This window comes from Salmo trutta, unplaced genomic scaffold (assembly GCF_901001165.1).
Source record: "Salmo trutta unplaced genomic scaffold, fSalTru1.1, whole genome shotgun sequence".
Lineage (NCBI taxonomy): Eukaryota > Metazoa > Chordata > Actinopteri > Salmoniformes > Salmonidae > Salmo > Salmo trutta.
Genome location: NW_021822911.1, coordinates 6,131,285 through 6,152,539, shown reverse-complemented (window position 1 = coordinate 6,152,539; position 21,255 = coordinate 6,131,285). Strand labels below are relative to the sequence as shown.

The following is a 21,255-nucleotide window of genomic DNA, read 5'->3' as shown; positions in this document are numbered from 1 at the left end:
TTTTATCAGATTATCTCTGGTCACACTGATCACAGCTGAGGTTTCTCCTGTATGTGTTATATGGTGTGTAGTCCGCTTGCTAGACGTAGTAAAACTCTTCCCACATTGAGCACAGCTATAAGATTTCTCTCCTGTGTGTGTTTTCTCTGGTGTGATATCAGGCTGGTTGACTGAGTAAAACTCTTCCCACATTGATTACAGCTAAAAGGCTTCTCTCCTGTGTGTTTTCTCTGGTGTTTAGTCAGACAGCTAGACTCAGTAAAGCTCTTCCCACATTGAACACAGCTACATAGTTTCTCTCCTGGTTTCTCTCCTGTGTGTGTTCTCCGGTGTTTAGTCAGACTGTTAGATGTAACAAAACTCTTCGCACATTCATCACAGCTATAAGATGTCTCTCCTGTGTGTGTTCTCCGGTGTTTAGTCAGACTGTTAGATAAAACAAAACTCTTCCCACATTCATCACAGCTATAAGGTTTCTCTCCTGTGTGTGTTCTCTGGTGTTTAGTCAGACAGCTAGACTCAGTAAAGCTCTTCCCACATTGAGCACAGCTAAACTGTTTCTCTCCTGTGTGTGTTCTCCGGTGTTTAGTCAGACTGTTAGATGTAACAAAACTCTTCCCACATTCATCACAGCTATAAGGTTTCTCTCCTGTGTGTGTTCTCTGGTGTGATATCAGGCCGGTTGACCTAGTAAAACTCTTCCCACATTGAGCACAGTTAAAAGGTTTCTCTCCTGTGTGTGTTCTCTGGTGTGATATCAGGCTGGGTGATTGAGTAAAACTCCTCCCACATTGAGTACAGCTATAAGGTTTCTCTCCTGTGTGTATTCTCTGGTGAAGAGTCAGATTACGCGATGTTGTAAAACTATTGCCACATTCATCACAGCTATAAGGTTTCTCTCCTGTGTGTGTTCTCTGGTGAAGCCTCAGATTGCTCGAAGTAGTAAAACTCTTCCCACATTGACCACAGCTATAAAGTTTCTCTCCTGTGTGTGTTCTCTGGTGTGATATCAGGCTGTTTGAATGACTAAAGCTCTTCCCACATTGTGTACAGCTATACGGTTTCTCTCCTGTGTGTGTTCTTTGGTGTACAATAAGATGGTTAGATGTATCAAAACTCTTCCCACATTGACCACAGCTATAAGGTTTCTCTCCTGTATGGATTCTCTGATGAATTTTCATGCCTGATGAGGTGGTGAATCTTTTCCCACAGTCAGAGCAGCAGTGAGGTTTCTTCCCTGTGGATCTCTGCTGGTGTTTCTTGAGGTGTGCTAATGTGGAGAGACTCTTCTCTGCCTTGTCAGCATCATGAGGTTGTTGAGGCTCCCCAGAGGACCCACGGTAGGTCCGTCTCACTCCTGTGTGAACAACAAAGTCAGACAGATGGTTAAAAGCCCACAACAGCGGAAATCCACTGTAAAAAAGTGATGCCAACAGCGTAGCCATGATGTTGTACAACAATTGACGTCTGTAATGAATGTAATGATTATTTGACATTTGTCTTAAAATGAGCAAGAACAGTCATATTTTGTCTTGTTTTCACATTAGTAGTAACATCTAAGACGATAAATGAGTTACTCATGTTGTTGAAACTCTAAGCAGCCAGACGACCTTTGGTCTCCAATATAGGCCCCTTTCTGTGTTTAATAAAATTGCGTCACGAGGGCGATGCACATGCAATTTGGTTGTAGAAACTCCTCCTTGCTAATGAGGAAACCGATAGTTATGGATGTAGTATATCTGCCAGGAGCAAAAATGGTGAGCAAAGATTTTAGTTTTTCACCATGTATTCTGAATGTGAATATGGGAAACCTCAGGGGAGTAACTTCCATTTACAGGTAGCTTATGAGTACATTTCACACTACTTTAGATTATAATTGTAAGGCTCGTTTGAATGTCCTGCTTAAGATAATGTTAGTGTCATCATTGCAAATCAAACGCTTTGTACTTAAAAAACACTTCAACCAGTAAAATGCTCTTTGGCTTTTCCATCAGCCTGACAATGAGGGTTTGCACACTGTTTGCCAAATTGGCCCATAACTTCACCTAACAACAAATATACCTATGTAATGAACGAAGAAGCACTTTGGTTGTTGTTGCATGACATACATAGTGTACTCTAGGACCCATAACAATAACATAGACCTACTGTAGGACCCATAACAATAACATAGACCTACTGTAGGACCCATAACTTCACCTAACAATAACATAGAACTACTGTAGGACCCATAACTTCACCTAACAACATTGACCTACTGTAGGACCCATAACAATAACATAGACCTACTGTAGGACCCATAACTTCACCTAACAACAACAACATAGACCTACTGTAGATCCCATAACTTCACCTAACAACATAGACCTACTGTAGGACCCATAACTTCACCTAACAATAACATAGCCCTACTGTAGGACCCATAACTTCACCTAACAACAACAACATAGACCTACTGTAGGACCCATAACTTCACCTAACAATAACATAGCCCTACTGTAGGACCCATAACTTCACCTAACAATAACATAGCCCTACTGTAGGACCCATAACTTCACCTAACAATAACATAGACCTACTGTAGGACCCATAACTTCACCTAACAACATTGACCTACTGTAGGACCCATAACAATAACATAGACCTACTGTAGGACCCATAACTTCACCTAACAACAACATAGACCTACTGTAGGACCCATAACTTCACCTAGCGACAACATAGACCTACTGTAGATCCCATAACAACAACATAGACCTACTGTAGGACCCATAACTTCACCTAACAATAACATAGCCCTACTATAGGACCCATAACTTCACCTAACAACAAATAAAGGAAAATAGCTCTGTGTGTTGTACAATAGCCTGTCCATCAAGGAACACACTGAACTCTGTCTGAGAAGCAGTTGGTAAACCAGGCGAGTCAGTCATTTGAGAAACCAAGGCTGTTGAGTCTGCTGATAAGAATACGGTGATTGACAGAGTCGAAAGCCTTGGCCAGGTTGATGAAGACGGCTGCACAGTACTATCTTTTATCGATGGCGGTTATGATATCGTTTAGTACCTTGAGCGTGGCTGAGGTGCACCCGTGATCAGCTCGGAAACCGGATTGCACAGCGGAGAAGGTACGGTGGGATTCAAAATGGTCAGTGATTTGTTTGTTAACTTGGCTTTCGAAGACTTTCGAAAGGCAGGACAGGATGGATATAGGTCTGTAACAGTTTGGGTCTGGAGTGTCACCCCCTTTGAAGAGGGGGATGACCGCGGAAGCTTTCCAATCTTTAGGAATCTCGGACAATACGAAAGAGAGGTTGAACAGACTAGTAATAGGGGTTGCCACAATGGCGGCGGATAACTTTAGAAAGAGAGTGTCCAGATTGTTTAGCCCAGCTGATTTGTACGGGTCCAGGTTTTGCAACTCTTTCAGAACATCAGCTATCTGGATTTGGGTGAAGGAGAAGCTGGGGAGGCTTGGGCAAGTAGCTATGGGGGGTGGGGAGCTGTTGGCCGGGGTTGGGGTAGTCAGGAGAAAAGCATGGCCAGCTGTAGAGAAATGCTTATTGAAATTCTCGATTATCGTGGATTTATCGGTGGTGACAGTGTTTCCTATCCTCAGTGCAGTGGGCAGCTGGGAGGAGGTGCTCTTATTCTCCATGGACTTTACAGTGTCCCAAAACCTTTTGGAGTTAGAGCTACAGGATGCAAATTTCTGTTTGAAAAAGCTAGCTTTTGCTTTCCTAACTGACTGTGTGTATTGGTTCCAGACTTCTCTGAAAAGTTGTATATCGCGGGGACTATTCGATGTTAGTGCAGTACGCCACAGGATGTTTTTGAGCTGGTCGGGGGCAGTCAGGTCTGGAGTGAACCAAGGTCTATATCTGTTTTTAGTTCTACATTTTTTGAAAGGGGCATGCTTATATAAGGTGGTGAGGAAATTACTTTTAAACAACAACCAGGCATCCCAGTTTAGGTCACCTAACAGAACAAACTCTGAAGATAGATGGGGGGAAATCAATTCACATATGGTGTCCAGGGCATAGCTGGGAGCTGAGGGGGGGGGGGTCTGTAACAGGCGAGATTCATTTTTAAAATTAGAAGCTCGAAATGTTTGGGCTTAGACCTGGAAAGTATGATAGAACTTTAATCTCTGCAGTAGATTGCTCCTCCTGATTCAGACACATCAAGGACATCAAGGTTGGCGGAGTGTGCTGAAGCAGTGAGTCAAACAAACTTAGGTAGGAGGCTTCTGATGTTAACATGCATGAATCTAAGGCTTTTACGGTTACAGAAGTCAACAAATGAGAGCGCCTGGGGACACACAGGGCCTGGGATAACCTCTACATCACCAGAGGAGTAGGATGAGGGTACGGCTAAAGGCTTTCAGAACTGGTCGGCTCCCTCCGGTCAGGTATGTTGACGACTGGCTCCCTCCAGTCAGGTTATGTTGACGACTGGCTCCCTCCGGTCAGGTATGTTGACGACTGGCTCCCTCCGGTCAGGTTATGCTGACGACTGGCTCCCTCCAGTCAGGTTATGTTGATGGCTGGCTCCCTCTAGTCATTTGAGTGTCTTAATTATTTAATCAAACAGCGTGCTTAAAGCATCAGACAAGTTCAGTACATATAGTTGATTTTATTAAAACACATGGGGCGATTGGTAGAAAGAACAGATGACTCTTGGTTGACCAAGATGTATTTTAGTTGGGGACAGCACTAGAACATGATTTTGGGGCTCCCGAGTGGCGCAGCGGTCAAAGACACTGCATCTCAGTGCTTGAGGCGTCACTAAAGACACCCTGGTTCAAATCCAGGCTGTATCACATTGGGAGTCCCATAGGGCGGCACACAATTGGCCCAGCATTGTCCGGGGTAGGCAGTCATTGTAAATAAACTGACTTGCCTAGTTAAATAAAGGGTACATTTACATAAATAAAAAAATAGTGTTTTATGACAAACCATTTTTTCCAAATCCGTCGAGGCACCAACTTTGAAAAGGGTTTAAAACAAAGGTTTCAAACCAATTCATGAATGCAATATACTATATATATATATATTAGAATATATAATATTTATATCATATACTATATAGCCTCAATCTGTTTAAAACAATAATTTTGACCTCATGGATGAATTCTAGAATATACTATATAGTCTAGAAACCTGGTTAAACTATCATTATGACATCATGGATGAATTCTAGAATATACTATATATCCTAGTAACCTGGTTAAACTATCATTATGACATCATGGATGAATTCTAGAATATACTATATAGCCTAGAAACCTGGTTAAACTATCATTATGACATCATGGATGAATTCTAGAATATACTATATAGCCTAGTAACCTGGTTAAACTATCATTATGACATCATGGATGAATTCTAGAATATACTATATAGCCTAGAAACCTGGTTAAACAATCATTATGACATCATGGATGAATTCTAGAATATACTATTTATCCTAGAAACCTGGTTAAACTATCATTATGACATCATGGATGAATTCTAGAATATACTATATAGCCTAGTAACCTGGTTAAACTATCATTATGACATCAAGGATGAATTCTAGAATCTACTATATAGCCTAGTAACCTGGTTAAACTATCATTATGACATCATGGATGAATTCTAGAATATACTATATAGCCTAGTAACCTGGTTAAACTATCATTATGACATCATGGATTAATTCTAGAATATACTATATAGCCTAGTAACCTGGTTAAACTATCATTATGACATCATGGAGGAATTCTAGAATATACTATATAGCCTAGAAACCTGGTTAAACAATCATTATGACATCATGGATGAATTCTAGAATATACTATTTATCCTAGAAACCTGGTTAAACTATCATTATGACATCATGGATTAATTCTAGAATATACTATATAGCCTAGTAACCTGGTTAAACTATCATTATGACATCATGGAGGAATTCTAGAATATACTATATAGCATAGAAACCTGGTTAAACAATCATTATGACATCATGGATGAATTCTAGAATATACTATTTATCCTAGAAACCTGGTTAAACTATCATTATGACATCATGGATGAATTCTAGAATATACTATATAGCCTAGAAACCTGGTTAAACTATCATTATGACATCATGGGTGAATTCTAGAATATACTATATAGCCTAGAAACCTGGTTAAACAATCATTATGACATCATGGATGAATTCTAGAATATACTATTTATCCTAGAAACCTGGTTAAACTATCATTATGACATCATGGATGAATTCTAGAATATACTATATAGCCTAGTAACCTGGTTAAACTATCATTATGACATCATGGATGAATTCTAGAATATACTATTTATCCTAGAAACCTGGTTAAACTATCATTATGACATCATGGATGAATTCTAGAATATACTATATAGCCTAGAAACCTGGTTAAACTATCATTATGACATCATGGATGAATTCTAGAATATACTATATAGCCTAGAAACCTGGTTAAACTATCATTATGACATCATGGATGAATTCTAGAATATACTATATAGCCTAGAAACCTGGTTAAACCATCATTATGACATCATGGATTAATTCTAGAATATACTATATAGCCTAGAAACCTGGTTAAACTATCATTATGACATCATGGATGAATTCTAGAATATACTATATATCCTAGAAACCTGGTTAAACAATCATTATGACATCATGGATGAATTCTAGAATATACTATATATCCTAGAAACCTGGTTAAACTATCATTATGACATCATGGATGGCCAGTCTTTGTATTTATAGTGTAGTCCATTCAGGGGGTAGTCCTGAGCTGAACTCAATCCTGGGTCCAGCGACTGTCAAGCCAACACCTTATAACTGTTACACCAAGATGTCTGAACTTCTTGAAGAGGTCGCTAGGTGTTGGGTTACGGTTGCTACAATAGCTTTCTCTATGAATTTGAGAGTGGTTACACTTCTCCTTCCCCCATCCCTCAGCTGTTTACCAAACCAAGTCTCTGGGCAGCCATTTTGTTGCTGTTTAAAAAACCCACACAACCCAGCAATCTGCAGTTCAAACAATAACAAATCTGTCATTCCACCACTGTTTTGGTTATAAGATGATTATGGGGTTGGAGAAATGTAACTACAGACACACAAACAGACCTACGGATGCAAGGACTGATCATCCATGATATCAACATTATAGTTTTAACCATGTTGAGGCTATACAGTGTTGATTTACATTGTTTCTAGACATTGGAGTAAAAAAAGCTTATTTGTGGTTCTGATGGGGTACAACAGTTGAACTAAGCTCATGAGACATGTGTTATATTCTTCAAGAATCAATGGCTAAAAATAAATAATTAAAAAGTCACAATATGGATGTAACAATTGCAGATTTCCCCTTTAACACCACACATCAGTTCAACAACTGCAGAGTTTGTGCCTCTGTATTTAAGACAGTACTTACTAGTGTTAATCAGGGCCCGTTCATCGTTAGAACCATTGGATGCCTTAACATGCGTTTGTGAAACCGAGCCCAGATATCCAGATTCTTCCTCTTCTTCCTTCTTCGATGTAACAGTCATCTCCCCCTCCTCCTCTTTCACTCCAAAAACTGCATCCTCCTCTTCTTTTACTGTAACATCCTCCCCCTCTTTCACTCTGAACGCGTCTTTCTCTTCTTCTTTCACTGTAACAGCCTCACCCTCTACTTGTTTTTGTATTGAAACAGCCTCCTCTTTGACGAGAGCTTCTTTCTCTGTCCAGCAGACCTCTTCTTTAGCAGGAGAGTAGCTAAGTGAACTCATGGTCGGAGATGTTAGCTAGCTAGGCTAATGCTAACTTAACCAGCCCGCTAGCTGAATAATAACAACAACACCGTAAATATGAAATTAAATCTGATAACTAACTAGACGACAGTAGTGGGTTTAAAACACAGTGGCTAATATACACTAAAGCATCTAAAGAGCTTTATTGTTCGGCTATTTTGTCTAGCAAGCTACCGTGGTGTCCGACTAACTGTTGCTGCTGTTGAAAGAAGCGTTTCGTCCACTACATTATACGTCACACCAACAGCATTACCTTAAATTCCCAGACCGCCATCTGCTGACTGGAGTGGGTAACGCAGTTGAGTAAAATTATTATTTTATTGTCAGACAAAAAGTTAAAGTGTAGGAAGCATGAGTTTTTACTCAGCAGTGTAACAACACAGTGTGGTTAAAGACCTAGTAAGCTAGTTGTAGTCACGATATGGTTACCTATAAGTACAAACAGTTATGTTTTTGCTTTATTACAAATGTATTAACTTAATTCGGGAAATCTTCTAAACTACCCACAATGCACTATTTCCCAACGTCATATGTATTATCAACTCTATGCTACCGAGTTTGTATGCCAGTGTAACGGTGTAATGAAGTTACATTTAAAAAATGTATTTAACCTTTACTTAACCAGGCAAGCCAGCGAAGGACAAATTCTTATTTACAATGACGGCCAAACCCTAACCCAGACGATGCTGGGCTACTGTGCGTTGCCCTATGGGACTCCCAATCCGGCCTGTTATGATATAGCCTAGTTTTGAACCAGGGTCTGTAGTGACACCTCTAGCACTGAGATGCAGTACCTTAAATCGCTGTTCGTGTGTTTACATTACAGTCAGTGAAAAAGGATGTGATTCTGGGTAACCCACAGGAGATTTTTGGAGAAATTGGAAATTGAGTGGTCCTGGGATAGAAATGTATAAAGCTGACATTACATCATAAAATCCATCTTTTACAGCATAAATTAGCAATTTATGTTTTAGTAACTACTGTTGTTGGTTTGGCCTCTCTTTATATGTTATTTGCCGAATCTCAGTTTTCCATGTGGGTTTTATGCAGAAGTTCCCTCTTTCAAGTTGGTAGCAAACTGGAAAATGCATCATCTTTAGGAGTGCTATTTATATCCTGATCATTCATCCACACTGCATCTTCTACAGGAGTGCTATTTATATCCTGATCATTCATCCACACTGCATCTTCTATAGGAGTGCTATTTATATCCTGATCATTCATCCACACTGCATCTTCTATAGGAGTGCTATTTATATCCTGATCATTCATCCACACTGCATCTTCTTTAGGAGTGCTATTTATATCCTGTCACTACTGATCATTCATCCTCACTGCATCTTCTATAGGAGTGCTATTTATATCCTGATCATTCATCCACACTGCATCTTCTTTAGGAGTGCTATTTATATCCTGATCATTCATCCTCACTGCATCTTCTATAGGAGGGCTATTTATATCCTGATCACTCATCCACACTGCATCTTCTATAGGAGTGCTATTTATATCCTGATCATTCATCCTCACTGCATCTTCTATAGGAGTGTTATTTATATACTGATCATTCATCCACACTGCATCTTCTATAGGAGTGCTATTTATATCCTGATCATTCATCCACACTGCATCTTCTATAGGAGTGCTATTTATATCCTGATCATTCATCCACACTGCATCTTCTATAGGAGTAATATTTATATCCTGATCATTCATCCACACTGCATCTTCTATAGGAGTGCTATTTATATCCTGATCATTCATCCTCACTGCATCTTCTATAGGAGTGCTATTTATATCCTGATCATTCATCCACACTGCATCTTCTATAGGAGTGCTATTTATATCCTGATCATTCATCCTCACTGCATCTTCTATAGGAGTGCTATTTATATCCTGATCATTCATCCACACTGCATCTTCTATAGGAGTGTTATTTATATCCTGATCATTCATCCACACTGCATCTTCTATAGGAGTGCTATTTATATCCTGATCATTCATCCACACTGCATCTTCTATAGGAGTGTTATTTATATCCTGATCATTCATCCACACTGCATCTTCTATAGGAGTGCTATTTATATCCTGATCATTCATCCTCACTGCATCTTCTATAGGAGTGCTATTTATATCCTGATCATTCATCCACACTGCATCTTCTATAGGAGTGCTATTTATATCCTGATCATTCATCCACACTGCATCTTCTATAGGAGTGCTATTTATATCCTGATCATTCATCCTCACTGCATCTTCTATAGGAGTGCTATTTATATCCTGAGACACTGTGTGTCTCATCAATGCAGGTAATTTATGACATGTATAAAGTATATGTTTTATAAACTCATGAACACCAGCCAGTTTATCAGCCCAGTTCTGTTAGTTTAGGTGGATTATACTTCTTCACCACCAGAGGGGGACGTTGAGTAATATTCCAGGTTAATTTGATATATTTTGATACTAAAATGGATGACAGTTTATTCTGATGTTGTGAATATGAGATTACACATGGAAACAATGTATTATTTTATTATAGTCAATTAGGAATTAGTAGGAATTGTTAAATCCACTATATGATCACAATAACTTTGACAGACATCTTGATTTCTTTTTTGTTAGTATATTATAGGGCAGATTTATGGAGAATTGCTGTGGGAGTGCTATTTATATCCCGTCACTACTGATCATTCATCCATACTGTGTGTGTCCCATCATTGCAGCTTTGGAAATAAATGAACTATCCATCCATTGCTCCTTCCTGTGTTGACTCACTGACTTGAGGGACCAGGAAGGTCACACTAGGTTGATATCTAGCTCAAGCTTCACCTCATGCTTTTCATGAACTGTGTGGTTGTGTTATCTAGTGGGAACCTGATAGAATGGTAGACTCTGGTGCCTCTTGCCGTGGGTTCAAATCGACAGAGGAAATCAACCTGCTTGCTCCTTTTTGTTTTGACAACTTTTCATTAGGGATGTTATGTTTGATACCGGAGCTACGAGGCCTGCGTCCAAATCGCTAAGCAGTAAACTTCAAAGCAGTGTACCGATGCCTGTATCACATTATCAGCAGCACGTCATCAATGGCGTCTGAAGCTTCATTTCATCAAACAACCACCTGATTGGTTTGGTATTGGGCTTGTTCGACATTGCAGGCGACTGCAAACTGACTGATCTATAAATCACCTTGCATCATAAATAACTACTCATTATTATTTATAAATCAGTCAACCAGTCACCATTTACCCACAATGCAGCATGGATTTCATGCTCTCGAACACGGCCAGTGGTTTAGTAGATGACATAAAGGCTATGCTGCTACGTGCTACGGTGTGGGATGTCATCTATAATAATGACATAAAGGCTATGCTGCTACGGTGTGGGATACCATCTATAATAATGACATAAAGGCTATGCTGCTACGGTGTGGGATGTCATCTATAATAATGACATAAAGGCTATGCAGCTACGGTGTGGGACGTCATCTATAATAATGACATAAAGGCTATGCTGCTACGGTGTGGGATGTCATCTATAATAATGACATAAAGGCTATGCTGCTACGGTGTGGGACGTCATCTATAATAATGACATAAAGGCTATGCTGCTACGGTGTGGGACGTCATCTATAATAATGACATAAAGGCTATGCTGCTACGGTGTGGGACGTCATCTATAATAATGACATAAAGGCTATGCTGCTACGGTGTGGGACGTCATCTATAATAATGACATAAAGGCTATGCTGCTACGGTGTGGGATGTCATCTACAATAATGACATAAAGGCTATGCTGCTACGGTGTGGGACGTCATCTATAATAATGACATAAAGGCTATGCTGCTACGGTGTGGGACGTCATCTATAATAATGACATAAAGGCTATGCTGCTACGGTGTGGGACGTCATCTATAATAATGACATAAAGGCTATGCTGCTACGGTGTGGGACGTCATCTATAATAATGACATAAAGGCTATGCTGCTACGGTGTGGGATGTCATCTATAATAATGACATAAAGGCTATGCTGCTACGGTGTGGGATGTCATCTATAATAATGACATAAAGGCTATGCTGCTACGGTGTGGGATGTCATCTATAATAATGACATAAAGGCTATGCTGCTACGGTGTGGGATGTCATCTATAATAATGACATAAAGGCTATGCTGCTACGGTGTGGGATGTCATCTATAATAATGACATAAAGGCTATGCTGCTACGGTGTGGGATGTCATCTATAATAATGACATAAAGGCTATGCTGCTACGGTGTGGGACGTCATCTATAATAATGACATAAAGGCTATGCTGCTACGGTGTGGGACGTCATCTATAATAATGACATAAAGGCTATGCTGCTACGGTGTGGGACGTCATCTATAATAATGACATAAAGGCTATGCTGCTACGGTGTGGGACGTCATCTATAATAATGACATAAAGGCTATGCTGCTACGGTGTGGGATGTCATCTATAATAATGACATAAAGGCTATGCTGCTACGGTGTGGATGTCATCTATAATAATGACATAAAGGCTATGCTGCTACGGTGTGGGATGTCATCTATAATAATGACATAAAGGCTATGCTGCTACGGTGTGGGATGTCATCTATAATAATGACATAAAGGCTATGCTGCTACGGTGTGGGATGTCATCTATAATAATGACATAAAGGCTATGCTGCTACGGTGTGGATGTCATCTATAATAATGACATAAAGGCTATGCTGCTACGGTGTGGGATGTCATCTATAATAATGACATAAAGGCTGTGCTGCTACGGTGTGGGATGTCATCTATAATAATGACATAAAGGCTATGCTGCTACGGTGTGGGATGTCATCTATAATAATGACATAAAGGCTATGCTGCTACGGTGTGGGACGTCATCTATAATAATGACATAAAGGCTATGCTGCTACGGTGTGGGACGCCATCTATAATAATGACATAAAGGCTATGCTGCTACGGTGTGGGATGTCATCTATAATAATGACATAAAGGCTATGCTGCTACGGTGTGGGACGTCATCTATAATAATGACATAAAGGCTATGCTGCTACGGTGTGGGACGTCATCTATAATAATGACATAAAGGCTATGCTGCTACGGTGTGGGATGTCATCTATAATAATGACATAAAGGCTATGCTGCTACGGTGTGGGATGTCATCTATAATAATGACATAAAGGCTATGCTGCTACGGTGTGGGATGTCATCTATAATAATGACATAAAGGCTATGCTGCTACGGTGTGGGACGTCATCTATAATAATGACATAAATGCTATGCTGCTACGGTGTGGGATGTCATCTATAATAATGACATAAAGGCTATGCTGCTACGGTGTGGGACGTCATCTATAATAATGACATAAAGGCTATGCTGCTACGGTGTGGGACGTCATCTATAATAATGACATAAAGGCTATGCTGCTACGGTGTGGGACGTCATCTATAATAATGACATAAAGGCTATGCTGCTACGGTGTGGGACGTCATCTATAATAATGACATAAAGGCTATGCTGCTACGGTGTGGGACGTCATCTATAATAATGACATAAAGGCTATGCTGCTACGGTGTGGGACGTCATCTATAATAATGACATAAAGGCTATGCTGCTACGGTGTGGGACGTCATCTATAATAATGACATAAAGGCTATGCTGCTACGGTGTGGGACGTCATCTATAATAATGACATAAAGGCTATGCTGCTACGGTGTGGGACGCCATCTATAATAATGACATAAAGGCTATGCTGCTACGGTGTGGGACGTCATCTATAATAATGACATAAAGGCTATGCTGCTACGGTGTGGGACGTCATCTATAATAATGACATAAAGGCTATGCTGCTACGGTGTGGGATACCATCTATAATAATGACATAAAGGCTATGCTGCTACGGTGTGGGATGTCATCTATAATAATGACATAAAGGCTATGCTGCTACGGTGTGGGACGTCATCTATAATAATGACATAAAGGCTATGCTGCTACGGTGTGGGATGTCATCTATAATAATGACATAAAGGCTATGCTGCTACGGTGTGGGATGTCATCTATAATAATGACATAAAGGCTATGCTGCTACGGTGTGGGACGTCATCTATAATAATGACATAAAGGCTATGCTGCTACGGTGTGGGACGTCATCTATAATAATGACATAAAGGCTATGCTGCTACGGTGTGGGATGTCATCTATAATAATGACATAAAGGCTATGCTGCTACGGTGTGGGACATCATCTATAATAATGACATAAAGGCTATGCTGCTACGGTGTGGGATGTCATCTATAATAATGACATAAAGGCTATGCTGCTACGGTGTGGGATGTCATCTATAATAATGACATAAAGGCTATGCTGCTACGGTGTGGGATGTCATCTATAATAATGACATAAAGGCTATGCTGCTACGGTGTGGGATGTCATCTATAATAATGACATAAAGGCTATGCTGCTACGGTGTGGGACGTCATCTATAATGATGACATAAAGGTTATGCTGCTACGGTGTGGGATGTCATCTATAATAATGACATAAAGGTTATGCTGCTACGGTGTGGGACGTCATCTATAATAATGACATAAAGGCTATGCTGCTACGGTGTGGGATGTCATCTATAATAATGACATAAAGGCTATGCTGCTACGGTGTGGGACGTCATCTATAATAATGACATAAAGGCTATGCTGCTACGGTGTTGGACGTCATCTATAATAATGACATAAAGGCTATGCTGCTACGGTGTGGGATGTCATCTATAATAATGACATAAAGGCTATGCTGCTACGGTGTGGGACGTCATCTATAATAATGACATAAAGGCTATGCTGCTACGGTGTGGGATGTCATCTATAATAATGACATAAAGGCTATGCTGCTACGGTGTGGGATGTCATCTATAATAATGACATAAAGGCTATGCTGCTACGGTGTGGGATGTCATCTATAATAATGACACAAAGGCTATGCTGCTACGGTGTGTGGGATGTCATCTATAATAATGACATAAAGGCTATGCTGCTACGGTGTGGGACGTCATCTATAATAATGACATAAAGGCTATTTTTGAGACAATTGGCTGGAAAGCGTCGATGCTTCAGGAAGCTTTGTTTCCCCATCATGGAATCTATCTATTTTTGATGCTGTGATTTTCCCTGCCATCATTCTGTATGTCTCTTCTGATCTGCATTCATGTTTTAGTTGGGTTTTAGTTGGGTTCTAACTGGTCTCCATTAGTTAGGCTCCAGCTCGCTGACCATAGCTCGTTGGCCAAATAGGTAATGTTAGCTGGCTGGCTAAGATAACTGCATATAGCTAACATTCTTTGATTAGATGGCGTTATGTATTTCCAAAACGTTGGTTTACTTTAGTCACTCAAGTCATGAGTGGAAACGATTGGTTTAATTTGAAGTTCTACATTTGAAGTTCTTTCTGTTGTTGTTTACATCACAGGGAATAGACCGGTCTTCCATATTACATAACACCTGCCTTTATCATTCTTCTGAATTCTTATTGGTTTTATGTAATAACTCCAAAAATAGAACAGTGAGGTGTAACTTTGCATTGGGACTTAAAACAATTTTTGGGAAAAATATTTTATTTGATTTTTTATAAACTTTACCATAACCTAACCATTTTATTTCTCTCCGTCACCCACTTTACATGTGTAGATAATAAAGCATTTGACCTTTCCACTGCGTTAACAATGGAGGATTGGTTGATTTCCAGTTTTTAAGTATTTAAGATGATTGACGAGAACAGTATCATCCAACCAACTTGTTTCATCCACATCAAAGGTGAGGGTGAATGTCAGATGTTCACTGCTTGTATTGATGAAGGAGTGGAATCGATGAAGTTCCTCTGCTGTCCCCTGGAATAGATGGAACACGTCATCAATGAAGACTTTTTCAGAGCCTGATAAGCTGCTAGAATGGATTGTTAGGGCTGACAATCACATTCCTCTCTAACAACCCCACATACAGTTTGGCATAATAAGATGCTGTTTTTAAACTATAATGACCATAATGCACTGCGTGCCTACTTGACTTGTCTGTGTTTCTTTTACACCTGCTATGTAAAAGAGATAGCATTGACCATTGTGCATTCTTCTATCTGGCATCCTTGGGACATCCCTACCCTAAACCATAACCTTAATCATTTTAAATGTCAACTTCAACGGGCTAGGGACATCCCAAGGATGTATCTCTACCTGAAAATACATGATCTAAGTGATTGATAGTTGGTATTCAGCAGTCATAAAGCCTTATTTACTTTAATGAACTACTAAAATAGTGATTTTCTCAGACAGCATAGACAGCAGCTCTACACTTTATTGACTGACTGATCCATTCATCCTTCCATCCCTCCTCAGCCTTCCTCTCCTCTGAAGACCCAGTGAGGGTGGAGCTCAGTCAGAGAGCTGTTGAGGGACTGGTTAGGAAGAACACTTCTACAGCCAGAGAGGTGAGAGGTCACACATGGTTTAGATGGTAAATATTTATGTTCCCTTAGCGGTTCATCACGTCAGCAAAAGGGACTTTGTTCAATCATCATCTATGTTTATTTACATTAGTGCAAATTGTCCACTGATATTGGTGTAATTTCTCACCCCTTCTGGCTGTATGAAAGTTAATTTCCCCTCAGACACACACATTTGTTCTTTGATATTATGAAGGTCATTTGTGTTAAATGTACTTGACCGCACTCATTCACCCCATCTCTTTACATTGCTTATGCATATTCCGTGGCCTGACTGCATCCAGAATATGTCCAAGGCCCATCCTGGTAGATCTGAACCTTATGCAGCTTGGAGTGATCATATGACAGAAGTCACATTTAGGTGCCAGGTGTAACTGAGGCCATAGATGCTCCATATCCATTACTTTGAGTGTTTTATATAATATGACTAAATGTGTTTCTGTGTTACAGGGGCAGTCAAGAAATGGAACAGCAAGGCCACAGAACATGACATAATCAGAGCTGTGGGAGACCACCTCAAGCCCCTGGTAGAGCCGGGGGTGGTGTTTACCACTCCACCACGCCTTCAGCAGGCTGGAAAAGTGATACCGTTTTTCATACTAGGGAATTGATCTGTTTGATCCATTTGTTAGTTTCAGTTTTCGGTAGTTGAATCCTTTGACATATTGTTGATTTCAACAAATGACCTGAGTTGGTTGAAAAGTGATACTAAACTTACATATCAGCACTATTTTGACAGTGGAAGATATACTGAATTTATACTCTATTTCATACTAAGATTGACATAAGATAAGTTGATTTTGCACATACTTGTTCATTGGTTTAGCAAGAGTGTTGATTGGTCAGTCATTGGGTTCATTTGTTTTACAATATGTTCAAATCAAGCTTTATTTATACAGCACATTTCAGACATGGATGCAACGCAATGGCTTCACAGGAAAAAACAAATATTTACCCCAACAAACATAAGATTAACAACTGAATGACTAGTGATCATTCTAAGAAAATTCCATTGATTAAAATATTAACAATTGGATGCAATATCCAACCCAAAATATAAGCTTGTTTTACTACATTGTTTGTTGTTACGTTCACCAGCAAGAAAACCAGAAATGTCACTTAAATAGAAAAGGGAACAAACAAAGAGTCACTGACAACAACCACAACTAAACAGGAGGGGTTTTAGGAGGGGTTCTGATAGACACTATGGGGGTGTCCACTGGAAGTTGACTAGTAACAACAACTGGGATCTAAAAGAGACCCACCATGAGACCCACTAAATCTGCCCAAGAAGAGGCAAACAAAAGAAAAACCCACACCAAACTTAAAGACAGGAAGCAAACCAAAAAGGTGGAGCAACTAAAGGTGTTGACTCTCCACATGTATCAAGACAACTGGAGCACTGGGCCAGACACTCTTAAATAGAACCTGGACCAGCTCAGGTGAAACACCTTCCCACTAACGAGATGGACAAGCCAGCACAGGTGTAACACATACTGACTAACGAGGTGACACCAATCAGTGCGTCCTACGTGCTAACGAGCTAGACGTGCTGACGAGCTAGACGTGCTGACGAGCTAGACGTGCTAACGAGCTAGACGTGCTAACGAGCTAGACGTGCTAACGAGCTAGACGTGCTAACGAGCTAGACGTGCTAACGAGCTAGACGTGCTAAAGTCCAACCTCAAAACATAAATGGAAAAACCAAAGCCTGTAACACCTTCCCCCTTAAGACAAACATATCCTATATTTTTGTTGGAAAAGTTTGCTCACCACCAACAGAAAACAACTTCCATTTCACATTTTAATCAACTACAATGCTTCACCTTCTACAATATAATCACCGGCTATCAACAATTAAAAACAAGAAAAAAACACGTATTTCTAAATAATAATATTATACAATAGTATTATTTTTCTCCTTTTTCTTTCTATAGAATCCTAAAACTCACTAGCTTCTAGAACTCAAGTCTTCCTAAAACTCACTAGCTTCTAGAACTCTCGTCCCCTTGGAACGAGCACAAACAAAATTCATCTCCAATACAGAAAAACATGCAGTCAAAATAAATAAAGATCCATGGCAACGCACTGGCTAAACGCAAAACACAAATCTTATATCGATTTGGGGGGAAACCAGGTTGAATCTGCTCTTCAAACTAACACAACAAAACAAAAAACACATGGAAATGGAGATATATTTTACCTCACTGGTTAGAGGACAACCTACGGAAGTCAGTCAGCTACATTTCGGAGTGATGCATTTAAATTTAGGGGTCGCTAAACAAAGGAACGCAACACTTATGTCATAACTCTTCGATATCATGCTAAAATCATTTGTGCGAGAGGAGGGAGATGAGGTTGCACGTCCTGTTAAAACTAACACCTCAAAAACCACACGGAATCTGGGAATAATGTGTACATCACTGGTTAGAGGACAATTTATAGAAAACAGCTAGATACATTTTGATTCAAGTGCGTCACCAACGTGTGTAACACAACTCTTTTTTGTTAAATCTCATAAATAGTACTCTTACAATTCAGAGCTTGTATTTTTCCATGAGGCTGATATCCATATCATGCTGAAATCAATAGAACAGGGGACAAACGTTTAGGGTTCTACATTGTGACACTATTAAAATACTCCTACTACAATGTTAAAACATTCTACATTGTGACATATCATTGATATCATGTAACAACCCCTTCATGTATTTTCTGGTGTTTGATCAGATGTCTTATCGGAGAATGTTCACAGCTATAAGGCTATAAGATTTCTCTCCTGTGTGTGTTCTCTGGTGTGATACCAGATGGTCAGATCGACCAAAACTCATCCCACATTGAACACAGCTATAAGATTTCTCTCCTGTGTGTGTTCTCTGGTGTAATATCAGGTTGCTTAGCTGAGTAAAACTCTTCCCACATTGACCACAGCTATAAGGTTTCTCTCCTGTGTGTATTCTTTGGTGTAGAGTCAGAGAGCCAGATGCAGCAAAACTCTTCCCACATTGACCACAGCTATAAGGTTTCTCTCCTGTGTGTATTCTCTGGTGTGATATCAGGTTGCTTGACATAGTAAAACTCTTCCCAAATTGACCACAGCTATGAGGTTTCTCTCCTGTGTGTATTCTTTGGTGTAGAGTCAGAGAGCCAGATGCAGCAAAACTCTTCCCACATTGACCACAGCTATAAGGTTTCTCTCCTGTGTGTGTTCTCTGGTGTGATATCAGGCTGCCTGACTGAGTAAAACTCCTCCCACATTGAACACAGCTATAAGGTTTCTCTCCTGTGTGCGTTCTCTGGTGCATTGTCAGATAGCTAGATTGACTAAAACTCTTCCCACATTGACCACAGATATAAGGTTTCTCTCCTGTGTGCGTTCTCTGATGAATTTTAATGCCTGCTGGGGAGGTGAATCTCTTCCCACAGTCAGAGCAGCAGTGAGTTCTCTTCACTGTGGATCTCTGCAGGTGTTTATTGAGGTGTTCTGATCTGGAGAGACTCTCCTCTGCCTCTTCAGCATCACGAGGTTGTTGAGGCTCCCCAGAGGATCCACGATAGGTAAGTATCTCTCCTGTGTGAACAACAAAGTCAGACAGATGATTAAAGGCCCACAACAGCGGTAATCCACTGTAAAAGGTGATGCCAACAGCGTAGCCATGATGTTGTACAACAATTGACGTCTGTAATGAATGTTAAAATTATTTGACAATTGTCTTAAAATGACTTCTTTTCACATTAGTAGTAACATCGATGATTGTAGGCTATAAATAAGATATTCATGTTGTTGAAATCCTAAGCAGTGTGCCAGACGACTTTTGGTCTCCAATATAGGCCCCTTTCTGTGTTTGCTAAAATTGTGGCACGAGGGCAATTTGATTGCAGAAACTCCTCCCTGCTAATGAGGAAACCGAAAGTTATGGATGTACTATATCTGCCTGGAGCAAAAATGGTGAGCAAGATTTTAGTTTTTCACAATGTATTCTGAATGTGAATGGGGAAACTCAGGGGAGTAACCTCCATTTCCAGGTTGGTTATGAGTGCATTTCACACTACTTTGGATTATAATTGTAAGGCTCATTTGAATGTCCTGCTTAATATAATGTTTGCTACAGTATTATGAATTATGTGTAATTATTGAAGAACCGTGTTAATGACAGTATCCATTTGGGAGTTGTCAATAAAGTTAAGTTTACAGATGGGCTGTGTACAGCTGCAGCGATCGGTAAGCTGCTCAGATAGCTGATGCTTAAAGTTAGTGAGGGAGATATAAGTCTCCAACTTGATTTTTGCAATTCGTTCCAGTGATTGGCAGCAGAGAACTGGAAGGAAATGCAGCCAAAGTAGGTATTGGCTTTGGGGATGACCAGTGAGATATACCTCCTGGAGCGCGTGCTATGGGTGGGTATTGCTATGGTGACCAGTGAGTGAAGGCGGCCTAGCAAAGACTTATAGATGACCTGGAGCCAGTGGGTTTGGCGACGAATATGTAGCGAGGGCCAGCCGATGAGAGCATACAGGTCACAGTGGTGGGTGGTATATGGGGCTTTGGTGACAAAACGGATGGAACTGTGATAGACTGCATCCAGTTTGCTGAGTCGAGTGTTGGAGGCTATTTTGAAAATGACATCGCCGAAGTCAAGGATCGGTAGGATAGTCAGTTTTACGAGAGTATGTTTGGCAGCGTGAGTGAAAGAGGCTTTGTTTGCGAAATAGGAAGCCGATTCTAGATTTAATTTTGGATTGGAGATGCTTAATATTAGTCTGGAAGGAGAGTTTGCAGTCTAGCCAGACACCTAGGTATTTTTTGTTGTCCACATATTCTAAGTCAGAAACGTCCAGAGTAGCGATGCTGGACGGGCGGGTAGTGATCGGTTGAAGAGCATACATTTAGTTTTACTAGCGTTTAAGAGCAGTTGGAGGCCACGGGTGGAGTGTTGTATGGC

The 21,255-nt window shown here is 40.2% G+C and overlaps 1 protein-coding gene across 1 annotated transcript; it reads right to left on the bottom strand.

Moving 5' to 3' along the window:
• Nucleotides 1-446: 446 nt before the first annotated feature.
• On the bottom strand, nt 447-19,758 carry LOC115186624 (zinc finger protein 271-like; the record flags this gene model as incomplete). Its single annotated transcript, XM_029746197.1, has 2 exons — nt 447-1,148; nt 19,066-19,758. Coding segments are annotated over 2 exons (1,395 nt in total), but the record flags the coding sequence as incomplete, so codon positions are not given.
• Nucleotides 19,759-21,255: the final 1,497 nt, after the last annotated feature.